Source organism: Camelus dromedarius, chromosome 8, assembly GCF_036321535.1.
Source record: "Camelus dromedarius isolate mCamDro1 chromosome 8, mCamDro1.pat, whole genome shotgun sequence".
Lineage (NCBI taxonomy): Eukaryota > Metazoa > Chordata > Mammalia > Artiodactyla > Camelidae > Camelus > Camelus dromedarius.
In genome coordinates this window covers 41,271,804-41,294,258 of record NC_087443.1, presented here as the reverse complement: position 1 = coordinate 41,294,258, position 22,455 = coordinate 41,271,804, and the positions used below count along the sequence as shown (strand labels likewise).

The following is a 22,455-nucleotide window of genomic DNA, read 5'->3' as shown; positions in this document are numbered from 1 at the left end:
TATGAAAAGGAACTGAGTAGGGAGCACAAAATGCAAGCTGCTTTAGAAAGCAAAGCAAATCAAAAGAAGCCGACAAAAAATATCAAGAGCTGTACATCCATGGCAAGTTAACATGTGAAGTTATCTGAAAGCATAACAATCTATGAGCTACCAGCAGAAGCAGAAGCAATAAACAGGACTCCATCATACAAACCATAAGAATTTGACACCACAGTCACAAGACTAAGTCAATCTACACAAAGAGACTAATAAAACTGGAGTTTTAAGAGCTTTAATCATGTTACAAAGCATTCCTTAGTTGCATACCAAGGGCCCACTTCTTCAAGACCAGGGAAAGAAAGTTAAAATAAACCAGTATTAAAGATACCTTTTTATGTGCTGGCAGAGTGATGTTTAAGTTGCAAACAGCTGTTTGAGGCAGTCCTTTTGTTGTCTTTGGTTCTTTCAGAAAAGACAGGCGACCACAGGGCTCCTGGCTGGTGTCTCTAATCTAGAAGAATTTAGATAGTTGACATTATAGAAAGAGACTTTTCTGAGGATGCCTGTCTGTACAAGAGTTAAGCACATTTGTTTTATGGAGTCCCTCAAGAGGCAGGAGAAAGTAAAGGAAAAATATGATAATTACATGTCAGCCACATTTAAACTTGGCAAGATTTTCTTAAATGCCCAATCCCTAGTCTAAACACAGGAGTGTTGTGTCTGCTTGTCTTATCCTGACAATTCAGTGTACAGTCTGTGTTATATGCATTTCCTCCTGCCTAATAATTTCTTTTTCTCAAAGCCACAGTTTTAGCAACAATAACAACAGAAAGTACTAGCAGTAAACAATTGTCCTGTGTCCTTCAGTTCTCTTAAGGAGGAAGATGGTTTCTCCAGCATGTCCTTGGGCTCCACCAGAAATGAAGATGAAACTTGAACCTTCAATCTGGATTTCACCCATTATTTGATTACTGCCCATTAACCAGATATCATGCATTTTATTATTCTACATTGTTTGGTCTTACAAACATTTGATTAAATATAAATGATTATTTAGCTGTTTAAAAGGTAAAGACTCTTTTTACTAACAATAAAGGTTTCCTGGCTCAGAAGTGCACTCAGATAGAACTAGGGCAAATTTGGTAGGATATTTCAAACTGAATAAAGCATTAGATCTTTTTTATTCTTTAAGAGCATTTACAAAAAAATCCAGAGTCTGTTGAAGGTGATTTACCTTGATGGAAAATGGCAGTCTATTTTCTTTGAAAGCATAGAAGTTAAAAACAAGTTGCTGTCCTCCTTTGATAAGTGGGGCCAAGTTTCCATAACAATCAACATAAATAGGTTTTCCTTCCAGAACCTTTTATAGTAAAACAAATACATAATTTCCTGTTAATTTAAACTGAAATAATTTTGAGATTTTAAGTCATGTAGCATTAAAAGACTGACATGTTTCTATGTCACACTTGTCTCCGTATTAGGAAATTATGTCTATGGTGCTGTTTGCCACAAAAATAATTTTATTGGTTTACAATTCAGTAGCTGTGATTGGAAACTGTATCACGGTCATGTATAAGAAAATTACAAATTTATTTCTATCCTAGCAACTTCAAACATGTTTAAGAAAATATCTGACATCAACCACTTATTCATAAAGACTATGAAAGTTTTTTGGACTTTTAATGCTTATTTGATCACTGGGTTTGAGAAAGGATAGACTGTGACCATGAAAATAAGATAACTCAAGCAGCCACAGGGAAAAGGCGACCATGACTTAAGAGTCACTGGTACTAGACTTTAACCAACTAAGATAACCTCAAAGACACTTAAAATAATTTGAGAGTGAATCTATATCAAAATTTTAAAACAAAAACTAAAATCAATAATGTACTTGATATTTATAGTGGTGCTTTTATGGCCTCAAAATAAAACCCCATATCTGGGGAACGTAATTGAATGAACTTGTTGTGACCAAGGTACCTCAATATCTTTGCTTCTTGCAACTTCCTCAAAATTCTCCTGCTGCTCTAAAGTCTTGTCCACTTTATCATCTGTCATGCAGAAACACCGCAGGGAGGATTCTACAGGATCATTCATTTTGGCAAAAACAACAAACTTGGCCATATATGGAACACATATTAATTCTCTGTACAGTTGTGTGGCTAACCCCACAGTTTCTAAAACTTGATGGCAGTCTGCAAGCCAAAATCTGAGAAAGACAAAAACAAAGCAGAAGTGTGAACATGAGGTGACTTCAAATCTTTAAAAATCACCATCCAAAAAATTAGAGTATATAAAGGAGCTAAGCCAGAACACTAACTTGTTCATTTAAACAAACAGCAAAGATGTTTACTCTTTATCAAACACAGAAACCGTACCTTTATTATTGTTGTAATTTTGCTAAGAAAATGCTAAGGATTTTTTCCCCTCTATTGTCTTTTTCATCAACCTCTTGTTCCTCTCTTATACCCACGATAAGCCTTCCCTTCTACTCCTGCTTAAGAGTTTAATTTATTACTTTACCATTGGAAGGAACAAGCATTTTGTAGGGGGCGGAATGGGAGAGGAAGGAAAATCCTATCAGGTTTTATGAATTCCTAAGAACTTCTACTGGAAGAAGCAACTTTACCACCTTGTAGCTTCCCGTGAGAACTGGATACAGCGACATCCAAGTGATTTTACAATTTCTGAGTTAGGCCCAACTTCACCATCAACATTTTAGGGAATAATTGTACTGGCATTCAGCACAACAGTTTTACTTGCCACAAGGTAATAAACACAAATTCCTAGCGCTTTTTGGGATCCTTTATTTCCATACCTGGCTGAAACATTGGTTGTAAAAGACACACAATCCTTTATAAATGTCAAGGGAGTGGTTCCTGTGATGTCTTCCCACTGAGCAGGCGATGTGCCCCCTGAGAGAACAACAGCACATAGGTTGACTTTATTATGGGAGATGCTCCTTGTAAAATTGTTATCATTCTGTTCTTCCTGCATAGCCAGTAACTCGCAAAACTTCAGCACTTTCAATCACACGTCTTAAGAGGTAGTTTTCCTCTCCACTCTCCTTTGATACTTTTACCAGCTTATAGGGATCTCCTTGTAAGACAGTATTAGATTTAAAAAAAAAAAAAATGACTTTTCTGTTTGCCTGGATACTAATGAATGGCTTCAATTTGAGGCTCACAAGTTTAGGCCATATATTATAAGCCACAATTTATAAGTGCACTTTGTAGGTACAAATGATTTATTGTTTCAGATAGACAATATAATTCTTTTTTTTTTAAAGGCCAGAACTATCAAGAAAGTTAAGAAGCAGCTCATTTTATACTGCCTGGACCGTTTAATTCTCCAGGCTAACAGGGGAAACAGCCATTAAGATTACTCTTCAGAAAAGAACAAAAAACATGCAAAAAACACCCTATCTTTACCTTGGACTTTCAGGTAAAAGTCACATTAAGTTAATCAAATGATGAACTGAGCGCCAGACTCCAGGTACTTACCACAAAATGTGCTCATCTAAGCCCCGTGTATCCAGTCTATTGGATGACACCCAGGAGCCGAGGGGGTGAGAAAAATCAGGTAGTCACTCTGCTCCTCCCTATTCCTGGCACTCTGTGGGAGCTCTGTTTTCCCCAAAGTCCATCCAATTTCCTATAACCTATGTCACGAAGACATTACCTAGATGCTCCAGTGGATTCAGTAATACCTCAATAGCCTTAAAGAAAAGCGCTGTTATTAACACTAAACTTAATAGCAGGCAAAGTGCTATCACTGAGTTTTAAGTGAGTCATGATATCAGCATCTTAAAGAAATCATTACAGGGGTAACAGAGATGAGGTGATGGGCAAGTATACGGTTTTACTCCTTTTTCCTACTCTTAGAACGCTGTCTTTGTACAGAATCACCATGAGTGGTAGCATCGGTGGCAAGAACAGCAACAACGTCAGCAAACCTGTGATGCTACAGAGGAGGCGCAGGTTGGGCGTGGCGTCCCCCTTGTACCCGTTGGCCACGCCTTCTCCTGAGGGCGGGGGCACTGGAATGGTCATTGTGATAGGCTTATGGAATTTCCTTCTTCTTGGTTCCACAGTGACAATTGGGCTAAATGTTGCTTTGTTTCCAAGGATCTTTTTCACAATTTCATCTGGAACAGGCTGGGCCTAGAGACAGGGAAAAGGATCTCAAATGGAAGTGGGTATTTTTGTCTTACCACAAAGTTGACTTTTTAGTTGAGGGAAAAACAGCAACAACAACAACAGATGTCTTCCTTCTTCATCCTTTCTCACTATTTCAGGAAGGCATAAAACCAAACCAAAAACAACCTAACACTGTAGCAGGAACCAGCCAGCCCGAATATGTCCCCAGTAGAACACTGACAGCATGGGCTTGCGTGACAGAGGGAGTCAAATCTCACAGCAGAGAAGCCTCTCGTCTAACCCAAAGGACAACAAATACTGAGTCCGGTGTATTTTAACTCGGTGCAGGACATTCAGTAAAACATTATAGAGGCAACCTGCACCCATGTAAAAATTTACGTTTTCAGAGTTAAGTAACAAAAAGGCGTACAAGATTTCAAAGGATATCGTTTCTAGCCTACCAAGCCTAACTTCTTTCTTCTGGTTTCTTTGCTGTTTGGTAAAAGATTCAATATGGGGGACAGTTGGTGGGAACTTCATCCACTGAAACGTTAGGTGGTCTCTTTAGCTCCAAAAGTTTACCGAAGGCAACTCTAAAAAACCCAACTCCTAGGGCAAGAGAGCCCAGTTTTACAAAAAAGACCATGAACTTTTAGTTAAACTATTAATTACTATATTAACAACACAGGTTATATTCCTTATTCAATGAGAAAAAAAGTACCAGCTAAGTTCTAACAGAAATAAGTATACACCAGAAAGACCACTCCTGCCAAGACTTTCGGCCAGCTTTCCAAACCAGAACAACTTCCAACCGGTTTGGCTAAAACCCAGCATTCATGATTTACTTAAATTGAACTAAAATTTGAAAGCTTGCAAGTTTCACTATTACTGATTTTATGATGTGGCACATTATAAACCAAATCAAATATGGTTCGTTTCTTTAATGGAATGTGTGCTCTTAGGTGCTTTGTTGCTCCACAGACTGAGACCAATAACCTATGGTTAAAAAAATGAACTGTCATCAGAAACCAAGTGATACTTCTATACAGAAAACCCCTAAAATACGTACCTTATTTAATAAGCCACCAAGCTCACTTAATACCTTTCATTTAAAATAGGTTCATGATTCCCAACGTGGCTTAACACTTTGATGAGCAATACCATTAGGATGAGTCATGACAGCTGTTTTCAGAGCAGAACGTGCTCACGTGCTCCTGACATGTACCAAAGAGGGTAACTTTTTGTGAATGTTACCTGAAGGCCTACTCGAATTCTTTTGGTTAAAGCACCCTCGGGGAAAGAAGCCTGGACGAGGGGCACCGTGGTACTGCTCAGAATTCCACCTTCAGGACCAATCTGGTTGCTTTCCTGCTTAATTCGTGAAACCACCGCAAAATACTGGGGGAAGTCCTTAGTGATGATCCTGCAGATGCGCTTTTTCCCTAGCTCTTCTGGGCTGTCGAGTTCTGAAAGGGAAAGTGAAAGAGAAAGCCATGAGAATAAGCCCAGCCCCACAATACTCGGAGACAGACTGATACATAATTTTGACAGTTAAAATTATTTACATTCAGTAGTCTAGAGTTTTTATGCTAGCGAGAAAACAACAGTGACTTTAAAGTAAGTCAAGCTTTGCAGAAACATTATAAAGCTGTTCACGTACGGTATTTGTAGAAAAATATTTCTACTGAAGAGGAATAAACATCTTTGAAAACTGGCATTTTACCACCTATGGACAAATTTCTCTTCAAGAAGGGATACCTTGATTCTGTGATTATTTACAATAATTTGCCCTCAAACCGGCCTAAAGAAAGAATGAGTCAGAAAAAAAGTAGTGCCTCACAAGAAGGTGTGTAGGGGCTTCAGTATGTGTAAAAGGCTGTAGAACTTGATCTGAAAAACCTCTTTAAAACATTTTAAAATTACACAACTGATTTGTATCATCATCATCAATTGCTGCCTGCCCGTCAGTGGTCCTCGTACATCAGTCTCGGCCTGTCTGCAGGTGGACACATCTTCCCTCCTGTGGTAACTCTGTTACCAACTCTGGTAGAGGGTTTACACTCTGCCCGGTTCTCCAGTCTAATAGCTTTGACTCACTTTGCGTTGTACTTTACATCAAAAGGTCAAAGTCCAGTTAATTCTACTTTGGAACTGGCTTGCTCTCCTGCCACCCCCTTGTGCAGGCCCTGTTCCAACTTGTTCACATGACTGAGACCACCTCTGAACCACCTCGCTGCCTCTCACCTCTCCTTCCTCCAGTCCATCTCCTATAACGCAGCCAGACGGCTTTCTTTCAAAAGCCCACCTTTATGCAGAATTCTTGTAGGTTTAATTGAAATAAATGATTTTTAAAATATATGAATTAACATTTGAGACTAGCCAAGAGTATTTGGGAGAAGTAGATTTGTGAGGGAGAATTTATCTTGTAAGATTTTAAAACTTACCTAGAAGTATCACAATAAAAGTTATTTAGAGAGACATATAAGAATATAAGAAATATATAAGAACAGACAAATAGGGCAGAGGGATGAAAACAGAATCAGATTCAACTTTATCTGTGTGTACACATATACACACATGTGTAAGTTCATATTTTTATATATGTATTATGTATTTAATATATTTAAATCAAAGTCATACATTTAAATTTCAGTTCAGTGGGGGAAAGATGGTTTATTTAAAAGACAATGTTGATGTAATTGGAAATTATTTGAGAGAGCAAAGCTAAATCATTACACCTTATCATATATTAATAAAAATTCAGCTGGCCAAGAGACTTAAGTACTTAAAAAATTAAAATATTACAGAAAAAAAATCAAGAGCATAGCCTTTAGCCTTGGGTAGGAGAAACCTCCCTACTCAAAACTGGATACCCAGAGGCCTGTAAGGGAGCTTTTTGACTAAATAAAAACGTAAAGCTTTCTATAACAACAGCAGTAAAAAAGGTAGACTTGGAAAGATAACAGCCACACATGACAAATTAAGAATACACACAACTCTTGGCAGCTACACGTTGATAAGATGACAGACAAGCCAGTGGAAGATGGCAAAATGTTATAAACAGGCAATTCACAGAGAATGGACAATAAACATACATTAAAACATTCAAAGTCAATAATTTACATGGAAATTCCAATTCAAACAAGATACAGTCTCCCTCCACACCCACCCCTTGGTAAGATTCAAGACTAATACAACATCTTGTCAAAGGAAATTTTGGGGAAAACAGGTGCTTTCAGTCATTGCAGGTGGGCGTGAATGGCGACCATCTTTTGATGATGTAACTGGGCATCATCTATTCAAAATGAAAACGCATCTATCCTTGGACTCAGCAGTCCCCTTTTCTGGAGTCTTACAAGCACACACAAAGCTCCACTGCTTGTAATGACTACAGCTGGAGGTAAGGGCGTCAGTAGGGATGTGGGTAGCTAAGTCACGGTTCATCCACACACTCAACACTCCTGCAGCAAGTAAACAGGATGAGTCAGAGTTGTTCATTTGCCAAGTATTTTTACTGAGGCCCTACTATGTGCAGGCGCTGGTCTAGTCACTGGGGACATAGCAGAAAGCAAACTAAAGTCTCTGCTTATATGGGAGATTACATTTGGGGGGTGGCAGGGAAGGAACACACCACTAAGCACATAGGAAGAAAAAAATAGAGGGGAGGAAACAGAATGTGACCAGGGAAGGAGAAGGGGAGGGTCAGGAAACACGTCTCTGAGGAGGTGACAGGAGAGGTGAGCTCTGAGGGCAGGGGGAGCCAGGCAGGGAGCGACTGACATGTATATAGAGTGAGGAAGGAACCAAGATGCAGAGCTGTGTGCAGAGTGTGATCCTTCTTAGAGGAAAAGTATAACCTGTATGTTTGTATATTTTTATAAGAGAAATTTATGGAAGAAACATTCTAGGCTATTAGCACTGGTTGTTCCAGAGGGGTGGGTGGTGAGGTGAGCAGGTGCAAAGAGGGTGGGGAATAAGATAGTATGACCTTTGGGTTTACACGGCTGGGTGGTTTTACTTGCTACAAAATAAAGGGAGAGTCCCCAAGCCTCAGGGAGGGGTGCTGGCTTTGTTTTAGTTGTTCGCTGCTTACACAGCCTCTCTTCATGCCTCTGCTCCATCCAACACAGGCCCCACCCTCCCCCCACTATGAACACGTCTGCCTCATTTATTAGACACAGGGCGGAGGGCATGATGGATTCTAAACAGGAATGTGTAGAAGGTAAGTGGACGGTTAGGTCGTTGATTAGTGACATCTTCTCATTCTGCAGATTAACCACCCAAGTCTGAGATGGGAGCACCAAATGAATTGTCAGCTGGGAGAGAAACAGAGTTCAGATCAAAAATGGAGCTGGAATCTTGGTCCTTTTTGTTTTCTGACCATCTCCTTCCCCTCTGCTCTGTCCAAACCCAAATACTGAGTCCCTAGTGAAAGGAAAAGAAAACGAAGGTAAAGAATAAAAAAGAAGGCTAGTGCAGAAGAACAGGAAGGAATCAAGGGTTTGCTTAGAAAAATACTCTAGAGAAGTTTTCACCTATTCAGCAATTGACAGAAAATAAGTTTTCCATACAGAGCAGGTATATTTCCCTTCCCATAATTTGGCTTATTTTAAAAAGACTGAATTCCCAGAGTTCATAATATGCTACAGCTGAGAAAGTTCTGATAATTTGTTTAAACTCCTGTGCAACTCATCACCATCAGCTAAGTAGATATTTTTTTATTTCAGCCTCAAACTTGTGATTATGTTCTCCTTTAGAAATGGCTTAGGACTCCACTCAGTGCAAGCAGTTTACACAGACTCTGCCATGAAATTACATCCTTCAATCAAGACAGATTTCCTAACTCAGCCTGTAACAAGCGTGTATCCTGTGCATCTGAAGTTTACTCCAGATCAGTCTGGACCTACCAGGGGGAGGGAGGCACCTTTCAGGGGACTCGTGGCCATGTGCACTTCTCAGCTGCTTGGAAGTGTGAGTGTTGCGGGTGTGTGCATGTACATCTGTGAGGAGTAAAGGCGGAGACAGATGTCTCACCCCCGGGAACCAACGGCAGTGGATTGGGAAGAGCTGCCTGCTTGTGTAGTGGAGGCAGCCCGGCCACACCTCCGGCATATTACCTCAGATAAAACATTAAGGTGGCCTCAATACATCTGCACACTTCAGATGCCGCATATGAGCGGTCAGTGGAGATGCTCAGATTTCCAACTCCACGCTCAACTTCTGATATCTTTTAGGATCTGCCAGGGGTTCAGGGACCCTGTGCCATTCCCACTCTATTTGAAAGCTTTGGGCAATTCCTCTGTCTCCACTAAAAACTGCATCATTATCCACCTTCAACGTGTATTTTAACAGATACTTTAAAGATAAGCCTCACCCTAAAGGAATGACTGAGGTGTGGATTTTAGGCACTGGAGTCTCCACGCACCATTCTGAAGTGGAATCACACACACACTGCCTTCCTGAATTACTCATATCCCCAGACCTCTGCATGATGAAACGGAGAAAAGGTACCCTCCCTTAACCAGATTATATTCTGTACACATGTGTATTTAAAATATTTTAAATTTTTTCCTCTGAGAATAAAAGTTAATAGAAATGTAAAAATACAAAGATTATTATTTAAGTATTGCTTTATAAAAGAGAAACATAATCTCTTCAAGAGCCACAGGTGAAGGCTATGCCATTACACTGCAGGGTATCTGCATAAATAAGAAAGTAAGTGATGTGGACAGAAGGTAAATGTGAGGAGAGAAAACCAGTAGCCACTACAGAATTCCTATAACCTGAAAGTCTATCACAAGATTCTACTGGCCATCAGCATAAATTATGATATGTTCATACTATGGTATACTGTGCAGTATTAAAAAGAATGGGATAGAAGTGTATGTTGTTATGATGTCACTTACATGTGGAATCTAAAAGAAAATGATACAAATCTTATTTACCAACCCAAAATTCACTCACAAACAGAAAACAAACTATAGCTACCAAAGGGGACAAGGTAGGGAGAAGATAAATCAGGATTTTAGGATTAACAGATATACATCACTATATAAAAAATAAACAACAAGGACCTATAGCACAGGGAACTATATTCAATTTCTTATAACAATGTATAGTGGAAAATAATATGAAAAAAATATGTGTGTGTGTATATATATATATATATATATATATATACATATATATATATGTATATATATCCATATATATATGGATAACTGAATTACTTTGCTATACACCTGAAACTAACATTGTAAATCAACTACACTTAAAAAAAATTCAAAAATACACTAATTCTGTTACAAAAAAGTATGTTTTAACGTGTAAATCTCTAAGGTACATTAAATTAGAAAGAAAATATATAACTGACAAATCACATCTTTATATGTCTATGTATAAATTCATATAATTTACATAAAAATTGGGGAAGAGAAGAAAATTGTAATGTATATTATAATGAGTGTACACTCATGTATTATTATGTGGGCAATAATACTCATGCTAGTATTAAATAATAAATATACATAAATATAAGTAATACAACAGACTATTAGAGTTTTAATGTGGATTCAACTCAAGCCCATTTTCCCCTCTATTTCTTGCTTTCAAAAAAAGGAAACTCAAAAACAATAATTGAATGATCTTAGCTCAGTGTTTGAAAACAGGTAATAAAGACCCAGCTTGGCCGGAGGAGTCTGCCAAGAGGGAGCTGAGAGGACTCCTGACACTCAGCTACTGTGAAGCCCTGACTGGTACCCGTTCAGCCGGCACCGTGAGCACCTTGGAAAGGCTCTTTATTCAGTTTAGAATCTGGTATATTTTTAATGGGTCTTAAAGTTAGATTTTCTGTTCACAAAATGTGAAGTGACCACGGTTAAACTACAATAAATGATGTTCACTGTTGAGCCCTGGCACACTGGAGGGCCTCCTCATATCCACTAAGAAATCAACTGAGAATTAATGAGACACACTTTCATACCAGATACTGCATCATTCTTTAAAAATTGCTCTGAAAATATATAGTAGAGACTGATGATTGATTTTTCTTTTAATAAGTTTTTTTATTTAAAAATTGTATGTGAAAAACTAGGTCTAGTCTTCCTACTTTTCAATCCATAGTAAAGTTTATTATGTCCAGGTATTTATAACTCAGAAATTACTATTTATTTAATGACTGCTTACTCAAACTGAATTAAAAACTCATGAGAATAAAAACTTTTCTGAAAGTCCTATGTTGCAAACTAAAAAGGCGTATCAGAAAAGTCAGATTTCCAGGCAAATAGCAATGAAGTGTGATCATGGGAAAATGAATGCCAGTGAGTCCAGGACTGAATTTATTCGGATTTTAAAATGGTCTATTACTTAGATCAGAGAAACCGGAATCTTTGCTTCGTCCTCACCCTTCACATACAGAGATAAACTCAACAAAGAAATCTGCAGCACAAACGTGGTGCTGCGTACAGAGCAGCTAGGCCCTAGTGCAGGGCGCCCCGAGCTGGCCCCATCAGAAGCAGCAGCAGTGCCACCCAGGCTTCTCGGCTTCTCGGCTTCTCGCATGGACATTCTGGTTGACAGGCCAGGGGTGGAACCTGAGATTTCCACACTCAGTCAATTCAGGTGACTTTATGATGATGCATTTGAGAAGCAAGATCATAGTAGACTCCCACCCTGCACCTGTCCTTAAAAATTCAGAACCCACATTATTAAAAACAGGACAACAGGATCCCATGAAAAACAACTCAAAGATGTTTCAATATGAGAAGAGGAGCTTATGGGGCAACAATAACTATCTGTTAGTTCTAAGTGGTTTTATTTTGAAAAGGATATACTAAACTCCTTCCCAGCTGTAGAATTAAAGGAGACAAGAGCATAAAGAAGTTAAGAGCTTCTTACCTTTCAGGGTGACTATGAAAGGACCCTGGACTCTCTCTCTGTTTTTAATCTGTCACTAGCAAAGTTTTCACACACACACAAATTAAAGGCAAAAGAGGTGAATTCTGTAATAGGTTTGGCCAGGAGAAAGGTTAGAATTTACACTTACAAAATGTCTACTTTGTGGCAGGTCAATCACTATTTTGCCTGTGCAGCATTTTGGTAAAGTAAGTGTCTGAAGTTCAGAGACATTAAGTATTTTGTCCAAACTGACCTAGCTGATCTGCTTTAGAGCTGAGATTAGAACCTAGGACCAGGGTGGGAGAAGGGATGGAATCACACAGACATGGACTTCAACCACTAGTCAACACAGTGTCTCAGCAGACTAGCTGGCCCGTGGGTGGTAGTTGATAAATAGATGAGTAATGGATAGATTTGCAAACACCCTTGGTCCAGAAGGTGACATGACTTCTTGCTGGCCCACTCCTGGAACAGAAAGCCCCTATTACAGTGACACTTACTGCTGCGTAAGAAGTGGAAGCTAATGTCCTGCTGCATTCTTGCTTCACTGATTAATGATACATTTCTTAAGCACTTTGTAACTCATTTAGTTGCTTTATTTCTAAAAGGTGGGACAGCATTCTCTGTAACTGAGATTTTGCAACAGAGCAATAAGGATCAAAAAGGCTTTGCAAATATAAATGGTTCTGAATATCATAATACAATGAAGCATAAATAACAGGATTGAAATCATGTTCCCACTGAGTTGCCTTTTTTTTTAAAGCATTCAAATGATGATGCTGATTAGTTTTGCCTCACTCTTACTTGCACATCATTAAATGTCTTGATAACTTGGTCAAATGGGGCCATGACTCTTTCTGTATCCAATTTTTAAAAAAATTATTGAAGTTAGTTAACATACTATGTAGTTTCAGGTATACAGCAAAGTGATTCAGTTACACATATACACACATACATATTTTTTCTTCTCTTATTCTTTTTCATTATACATCAATAAGAAGTTGAACACAGTTCCCTGTGCTATACAGTAAGTCCTTGTTTATCTATTTTATATGTAGTGATGTGTGTCTGTGAATCCCTAACCCCTAATTTGTTCTGAAGGCTGCCTGTGACCTGGTCAGGTGTGAGTGTGAATAGTCTATAGAAAGAATACAACTTCAGGGTTTCACAAAGCATGATTTCTGTGTCTAGGGTTTAACTTCTGGTCATGTGAATGCTCTGCTCAGCTTGTTCTTCTAAGAATGGAGTATTTGATACTGAGCAGTGGGGAAAAAATGGAGTCTTAGAATGTTAGAATTCAAAAGGGCGAGCTAGCTAGTATAGGTCTGTGGAAAGTCACTGGAGACAGGGGCCTGGGGTTCAGATCCAGCTCTCCAACCAGTGCGCTTGGACCCTGGGCAAGTTTCTGAACTCTGAGCCCTACGTTCCCCGTCTGCAAGATCAGGATAAGAGAAATTTCCTCTGGGGTGGATATGACAAGTAAGTGATACAAAACCACCAGCACTGCTCTGTTCACATCATAACTTAGGCCACATATTCCTTCCAAGGTCACACAGCTCTGGAGATAGAGGGATGCCAGAGAGCCAGTCTGTGGCAGATCGAAGGCTGGATTAAAAAAAAAAAAAATCACGCTATATCTGTTTTGCATCTCTCAAGCATACAAGTCATAACTGTTATCATTTCAATTTCATTCTGTTTTTAAAAGAAAATTTCACCAATCACAGAAAATTAAGTATCAGATAAATTGGGGGAAATGAAGGAAATAAGAGATACATCTGTAATACTTAACTCTGTCTGTAGAAAATGCAGAACAATAGAGCACTTGTAACATATTCACTGAAATATTTCAGAAAATTAGACATTCATTTCTTTGGAATTAAAGTTCAGCTCCAACTGAATATACAACTTTCTTAACAAACCCACCCATTATTTTATAGGAAAAAAATACCCTCAAATGATATAACTTGATCCTTCTTCCTCAAACACAGTAGGAACCTTTTCAGTTTTTATTTTGAAATAATTAGATCTACGGGAAGTTGCAAAGACAGTACAGAAAGGTCCCGTGCACCTCTACAATGTTAGTCATTTAACTCACATCCTTCCTGAATTCTGGCATCTGCTACACGTCTGTCTGGATCAGCATTATACGTCTTTAACTATCCAGAGTAACATTTTACCCTTAACTACCTTCTTTGTCATTCAGATTTGCACAAGTAATTGAGTGCTAATGACGCAGAATGTCTGGAAACAATGATATACCTGCTTGTTTTTCCCTCCAGTTTTAGCAATTCGTACGATTTCTGACAGTCATTTAAAGTTATTTTCAGAAAACGAATTCCTCATCATTACGTGCCCTTATCCTGCCCCTAGACCTCCTCTCCCTATTCGGTTGTTTAGAAAGTCCCTTTAGAAAGTCGTTTTCTCTCTTGGGTACGGATCACCGAATTACTGAGGAAATGTTACCACCCAGAGTGACGCATATGCCTGAATACAAATCATTCATTCTTCACTCAGTCAACAAATTACGATGAAGTAGCAACACTGCTAAGAGCTGTTACGTGTACTCGGCATAATGGCTGTCGCCAGTCAGAGCCAGTCCCTGCCCTCATGGACTTTACAGTCCACCAAGGAAGACAGCAAAGTTCAAAGTTTCTTGTTACTGAAGAAGACAGGCCAGGTGTGGGGGACGTACTTCCCAGGTGGCTCTAACTTAGGCTGGGGTTTAGGGAAGGCTTCCAGGAGGAGAGAAGTGAGGGAGGGCACAGCTAGCTATGCTGCAGTAATCATTCTAAGGCTTCCTCCATCACTGCAGAAGCCTCGTATTCTTTGCATCTGCTTCTCCGTGGTTTTTTTTCCCCCAAAGGGGGGAAAAATGTTTCTCCACATTTACTTTCTTTTCCACTTGTGCAAGTAAAAAGGCACAGCTTTCAGGCAATTAGCCCCCTTACATAACTTTTCTTCAACCCTTTGTTAACCATTGTTACTATACCCATACCAGAAACCATTAATATAATCCTATCTTCAAAGGCAGGGTTGTATATAACATCTTCAAGCCAAACACCGTAAACAGGACCCCAGCATGTGCAGCAAACACGGAAGTGCACTGAGCTCCAAGGGGCCTGACCTGCGGGGTCCGGCGCGTTGGCCTCTATCCCCTGGACGCAGAAGGTGATGGAGCCAACGCCCACTCTCTCAGACTGCCTCCCTGCCCTCGGAGGGCCCAGAGCCCCGCTCGGACGTGTGGGGCAGGGTGTCTGACGTCGTTTTTTGACCCACTAATGCTTCATCTAACTGCTAGCAAATCCATACACATAGAAATATATAAAATTTGGCATTATTAATGCTCATGTGCTTTGGTCCCATTTTCATTTCCTGACTAGTAAGTGGAGGGAACTGTCCCGATACAGTTACACACATGGTGGGCATTGTTCAGCTGATTTAAAATAACAGTTTTATGGCAATTGACAAAAGCAAATTAGTATTTTGTTATGGCTTAATTAATAGTGTTTGGCTTTTTCTTTTTTTAAAAAAAATCCCAGCCACAATCCTGATTTGGTTAAGTTGAATTTTTCAAAATTCTTAATAGATTTCTCCAACAGATGGTGCTGTGTACAACAGAAAGCTACATAGTTCACTTTTCAGTGCTCAACTGCTTCTACAATCTAACTTGACACTTTAAGATTACTGTTCGGTCTCATGGCTGATAAATTAAAAACAAGATCAACCGAAAAGAATCAAAGTAGCAATTTTTAACTGAGACGTGTTTCTAAAATATTATTGATATAGCTAGAAAATAAATTATGGACATTTTGTTATATAACATTGTAAGTATCAATTTTTCTTTCCTGCTTCAATTTACAATAAAATAATATATGTAGTTATTTTATCTAAAATGTATTATCTTAAAATCTCAGTTGCTTTCATCTGAATGTTAGGCAATGATAACAAGGGAGAAAGTATTTCCCCAGCACTGTAATGTTGCTTGGAGAACTGCAGCAACATTTTGTTCCAATATAGTGACTCGGATTTTAAAGTCATAGCAAAATTCTTATCTCCTCAAAGCATGCCTGTGATACTGAGGTGGCAATGATTTTGATTTTTAAAACCTACTGGATTTTAGACCTAATATGTGTAAAACAAAATCTACACACCACCCAGAGGAGGGCTGTCTAAGAGAAATATAATGCAAGCCACATAGGTAACTAAAAATGTTCATATAGCCACAGTAAAAAATAAAAAAGGAACCGGTGAAATTATTTTTAACAATGTTTTAATTAGCCCAATATATCCAATGTTACCATTTCAATACGTAACCAATGTCAGAATTATGAATGAGATATATATGGGGGAGGGGTACTAAATCTTCGGATGTCTGGTATGTTTTACTTACATCTGCAGCACATCTCGATCTGTCCCAGCCCCATTTCAAGTGTTCTGTAGCCACACGTAGCCAGGGGCTACTGTACTGGGCAGCACAGGACCGGCGCATTCCTCAAGCTCTTCAGGTTTTGAGACCTCTAAGGAGGAAGGATGCTTCTACCAGTCAGTCCTACTCCCAGGTCCAGCATAACCACGAAACTACAAAACCTCCTTTGAGGTCTCACTTTGAAGGCACAATTTTAAACATGTTTCACTGAACTTTGTGAGCTTAACTAAAGTAAGGTTTTAACTGAACCTACAAAGTGGATTCAATTTGGTGCAGAGGAAAGCTGATGTTTCTGCAGGGAGCAGAATGAGTATTTTTTGTTCTTTGATATCTTTTTCTCTCCCGAGAAAACACGAATTAATAAGTGCTCGAACAAGATCTATGTCTGCTGCCAAAGAGGAAAGTTACTCCTGCCACGTGATCCCTCAGTGGTAACAGAAGGGTCTTCACACCCAGACCACATGTCCTCTGTGTCATTCTAGCCTCTTCTTTCAATAGAGCTTTGCTCGCACACCTGCTTCATTAGCATAAGCTCTGATGCCTTTGTCTCTTGAGCTTGCTAGGGACATAAATAACTCTTGATTCCACGTTATTCTGCAATGACAATTTTTCCCTGAACACATACCACATCCTTTTGAGCCATCAGCAACTAGCGCTGTACCTTGATTAATAATGGAAAATTTAAATAGCAGCTGACATTTAAGCAGCCTTTTGTTCCCTAGAAAGCACTTTCACAGGCATCCTTCATTTGAGAAGATACAGAGGCAAGGGAGTACTGCAGAAAAACAGCTAGATTTGGAATCGAAGTCCAGATTTTGGGACTACAGATCTACCTAGTGACTATTTCCTGACTGGTGGTGATGGAGTAACCGTCTTCAGTCCTCCCATGATTTGGAAAAGGGCGCTCACTTGGGGTGGACAGCCTTGCAGGTATACGGCTCGGCAACTAGATAGTAGCTTTGAAAAAATTCCATCCAAGTGCCCCTTTGTCCTGGTGGCCAGTGTCAGAGCAGATGAAGAGGCAAGATTTCTGCCCTCAGTTGCTCTCCTGCCCAACTGTATGTGGCAGCCATGTCTATGACTTTGAGTGGTTCTCATGTCAGGTGTCATGCTAAGAACTTTACCTGTATTAACTCGTCTGTTCCCTGTTAGTTCTGAGTTTAGAGAGACCGAGGGCTTTGTTAGGGCCGCACAGCTAGTAAGTGGTGGAGCCACGACAGGAACTCCAGTCCTGACATCCACAGATCACAGTCCTGACGACCACACTACAATGGGCAAATGATCGCCTCCCTAGATTTGTCTTTCCCTGGAGTTACAATTTGTGCACGTAGAAAAGTTTGACGAGTTTTAAAATACTACTGGAACCACAATCTAATCTCTACAATTGTGTTGTTAGTAAAAATCAGTGATCACAATACTAAGATGATTTTTAAATACTTGGGTTTTATATATGTATGTATATGCACGACTGGAACATTATGCTGTACACCAGAAACTGACGCACTGTAACTGTCTGTACTTCAATTTAAAAAATTAAAAATAAGTAAATAAATATTTGGATTTTAAGATTTTCAGAGACAAGGGTGTACCAGGAATAGTTACAAAAGTAGAATATCGATTCCAGTAACATGCAGGATTCATTTATGGAAAATAGGGTTAATATGAGACATTTAATAAGCCAGGTATTGTCAAGGGTCACTTGCCATAGATGACAGGTAAAGCTTAATTGTTATGAGCTGGGGAAATTAATACATTAAATAAAATAATAGTAGGATGATTTATTTCTATTTCTCTTTCAGGAAGTCTTGAGTGGTCTGGTCACTGGCTTATTTTATGTACTATTTTTTCCCCCATTTTTTTAAACTGTAGTGTAGTCAGTTTACAATGCTGTGTCAATTCCTGGTGTGCAGCATAATGTTTCAGCCATACATCTTTTTCTGTACTATTTTTATCTTGGTAATTAACAGCTATCCAGGAGGACAGAGTGGAGAGGGTAGAACATAATGTGAACCCTCCTAAACCATCCCTCATGCTCCTCTTCCTACAAGAATACTGAGGGGCTGGGCCTTGAAGGAAAAAGAAGGTTGGCTTTTTTAGAGACAGATCGATTTTTGGTTTTGCCTGTCTGTTTTTAGAGAGTGTTCCAAGAGGAATGGAGGTTCTCTGGGGACAAGAGAAGAGCAGTGGTATGGGGAGCTTGAGCTGGTATGAAATCTGACTAATTGAGCTTCAGTTATAAAATGTGACGATCGGTTCCTTCATCACTATTTTTAAATTTAATACATGAAGAAAACCACTGTGCCTTGAAAATTTAGTCCTCCTTTTTTGCTGGAGTGACCTCCAGTGCTTGATTCTTTGAACTTGGAAGTATTTACATTTCCTTTTAATTGTCTATAATGGAACCAAAGTTTATCTGGTCTTTAAACATGTAGCAAAGAAACTCTAGCCACTATTGCCAAGGTAACATGTAGAATCCAGGACGGAGGGCTGTGTCATCGTGTCTTTAAAACACCTGACAGATGCCCTTAGTATGGCAGTGTTTGGGGCATCATTTGTCTAAGCAAAGATATGACAGATTCCTGTTTGGAAACTAGTTTATGAAGAAAAAAACGAAGACACACCAGTATGAAAACATGGAAGGCCATTCCATAAACAAACCTTAAAATTAAAAAAAAAAAATCTGCTTGTGCCTGATAGGACATACTATAACCTATACTGAAAAATGAAGAATATGTTATTAGAACCTACAGTGTTTATGTTAGAACTGCAGTGTCCAATGAGGGAACCACTGGCCACATGTGGCTATTTGAAATTAAACAAAGTTCAAAACTACCTTCACCAGTCACATTTTAAGTATTCAAGAGTCACATGTGACTACTGATTACTGTTGAGCAGCACAGGCAGGGAATACTGTCGAGCAGCACAGGCAGGGAATACTGTCATCATCACAGCAAGTTCTACTGGGCAACATTCTCTTAGAATATTCAATTTTCTTCCTAAAATATTGTCACTTTCTCAGAACATTCCTCAAAGTGAATGCTCCTCTTTAATTTTTTCCCCCTGGAGATTAATATTAATGAAGTGTCGGGTAGAGGAAAGGGACCGGTGAGAACTTCCCTCCACCTGCCCACCCCAAGGTAGCCACACGTTACAGTGAGGTTCCCCCTCCTGCCCCTCTCCAGGGGTGGCTGTGTCTCAGTCAGCACTGTGCCTGCTACTGGTGATTCAAAGGTGATCAGACATGTACTTTGCCCTCAGCAGCTGACAATCTCAATGCAGCTATCAGCTGAAAAAAATCCTCGTGTGGAAGATGCTACATTTTAAAAATTAGTAATCTAAGATATCATTTAAGACTGGATACATGAAAATATTTACATACTTCATTTTCCATAAAACAAACAAAACAAAACCAGCTACCCTCTATGGAAAACTGATTTATCTTATTCTCTCCATTTTTTAATCCTGAATCACCGATACTATTTTATTCTTTTCAAAGTGCTAATTCAATTCATTCTCTTAGGATTTATTCTTCTTAAACCTTTTGATTGTGTTTTCTTGTAAATTTTCTTATAAAAGAATGACAGTATTTTATGCTTTAAAATACATGAAGGTAATAAAAATTGGAAATTTTAATTACCATTGCATGTTTCCATCCATCAGACATCATTTGAAGTTGTTGATGGTAATGCAAGTATCAGTGTTATGTATAAACATTTAATGTCCACTCATTACACGTGTAACATTTAAAATGACTATTCTGGATCTTTAAACCTAGAGGTTTATAGGCATTTTCTTCTTTAGGTTTATTCTCCACAGGAAGGACACACATTTCTAAAGTAAGTGGGATATGGTTAAATTCTTTGAAAACAGGTAGAACTAGATTTCAACCCTGGTGCTGCTACTTAGTTGGGGTAAACCTTAGACACGTTATTTGACTTGTTTGAACTTCAGTTCCCTTATCTATAAAGTGGGATTAAAACAACCTACTTTGCAGTACTACGCTTTCATGCAAAATTTTCATATATAAAGGCATTTATCAGTGCCTCACAAATGCTAGGTACTCAACAATGATGAGTTTCCCCCTACCCTGCTGTAAAGACACTTTAAATTCCTGGCTGGCTGTGATTAACTGTATCTTATACAAAACCTTTGACATGACAATTTTTTTCTGTAGAATGAATATAATAGTGACAATATTTATCAAGGGCTTAGTGTGTGACAAGGGCTGTATTTCCAAAGTGCTTCACCTAATTTTTTTTTTTTTTATCAGCAGCAACCCCATGAAGTGAGGAAGGTAATCTCCATTTTACAGACGTAACAGAGGCTCTCAGAGATCAAAGAACTTGCCCGTGGTCGTCCCTCCAACACCCCCATGAGTCTGTTGGCCTCCTTTGTCCACACTTTGCAGCCAGGAGAGACCATGCTGGCTGCATTCCAAAAACCAGTGAATTAAATGCTAAGAGAGTGACTATATAAAAGAAAGCTGATATACAAAACAACTGCTGGATCTGAAGTGATTAGGAAGTCAGTATAAAGATTAGCTTTCTTTTATGGTGAGCTTGCTCTCTACTTTTTTTTTTTTTTTTTTTTTTTACATTTTTAAAGGAAAACACTGCATCAGGGACCTACTCTCAAAATAAGTCTATTCCTTAGGTCTCCTCAGAAAAACTGCTGTGATTTTAAGGGTCAGACAGCCTGAAGGGGCGTGTGAGAAGGAGACACGCTCACTACCTCCTGTCGCACAAGGTCAAAGACGACGATGTGGGAAGCACCACACACTCCAGTAATGAGCCTGGACCTTATGTTGTAAAACTGATTATTGCCCAAGAGAAATTAAAAATCCATGAAGAACACTGAGAGAAGACTACGATGAAAGAAAGAGTCTGGAAACAATAATTCCAAGAAGGAAAAGTGAATGTATTCTTTTAAAAACGCTCCGCGTGCTTTTCATAACTTCCATCATTATTTCACCCCTCCTTCCACATTTTCAACTTAGAAAACTCTCTTACGTTTTGAAAAGACTGATATAGTTGATTAAATCTATGATCAGAAGGTTGGCACCTTCTAATGAGTATTAGGTTAAATGGGACTTCATGCCTCAGACACAGAAACAGAAACACAACCAGAAGTGCTGAGCAACCTGATTCCCAGTTTAAAACACAAATGTGTGAAATTCAAGCACCGTTTCCTTTCGTCTAGCCATCCTTTGCTTTCTGCCTGCAGATGTTTATAGAAACAGGGAGCCATCACACTTACCTTCATCCATGCCATTAAGTAATTCAGTTAAATCTTCATTTTTACTGTCAAACTGATGCTCCTTCCATGTTTCACCATTTTCACTTCGAAGAACAATGAGTTCTCTCTCTTTTCCTCTCATAGACCCAAAGTGAGGGATTTCCACTATGACAGGGCTGGAAAAAAATCCCACATTATTTTGGTATCAAATGAAACACACTGATAGTATCATAACTCATAAAAATGTTTCATTAACAGTATTCATTTGAAAATCAGAGGTGCCACTAAGGTTGGGAATGATTTCAAAGCTGCAGAATCATTTGCTAATTAAATAATATATTTGAAGCCTGAGAACATGCCATCATTCATTCAGTCACAGACAATTCTGGGGGGCCTACCATACGTTAGGCATTTGATTTAATAGGGGTAAAATATTCAGCACACATGAGGAATTGAAAGTTATTAAAATAGACCATAAGAAAGAAAGTTGGTCCATTTTTAAAAACACGATAGGTATATTATATTATACAAAATGCTCACGATTTAAAAGGACACGGTCATTTCTTTAAAAAAGAAATTCCATGAATTTCCTATTTTGAAAGAGTCCAATTTTTTTCCCTTAGCAATAAAACAATCAATGTAACAATCCACTCCCTCCAACAGCCAGTTTCCATAACTTTCGTGGCCTGCATAGTTAAGACGGTTTCTCTGATTTTCAATTTGTGAAATGTTAGCGGGCAGCTTAATTTCCTAGCTCTAGTAGGACTGCACAGGAATTAT

General features: G+C 38.9%; 1 protein-coding gene across 22 annotated transcripts in view; it reads right to left on the bottom strand.

Annotated features, from left to right (window-relative positions):
* ANK3 (ankyrin 3) overlaps positions 1-22,455 on the bottom strand; it is a 594,595-nt gene that overhangs the window by 49,548 nt on the left and 522,592 nt on the right. For all 22 annotated transcript variants that reach the window (XM_064488140.1, XM_064488143.1, XM_064488142.1 and 19 more), the window contains 7 exons: positions 21,697-21,851; positions 5,373-5,584; positions 3,935-4,142; positions 2,798-2,894; positions 1,960-2,188; positions 1,214-1,339; positions 368-490 (listed from right to left, as the gene is read on the bottom strand). In XM_064488140.1, the coding sequence (XP_064344210.1) occupies positions 368-490; positions 1,214-1,339; positions 1,960-2,188; positions 2,798-2,894; positions 3,935-4,142; positions 5,373-5,584; positions 21,697-21,851 (1,150 nt within the window). The remainder of the gene's footprint in view (positions 1-367; positions 491-1,213; positions 1,340-1,959; positions 2,189-2,797; positions 2,895-3,934; positions 4,143-5,372; positions 5,585-21,696; positions 21,852-22,455) is intronic.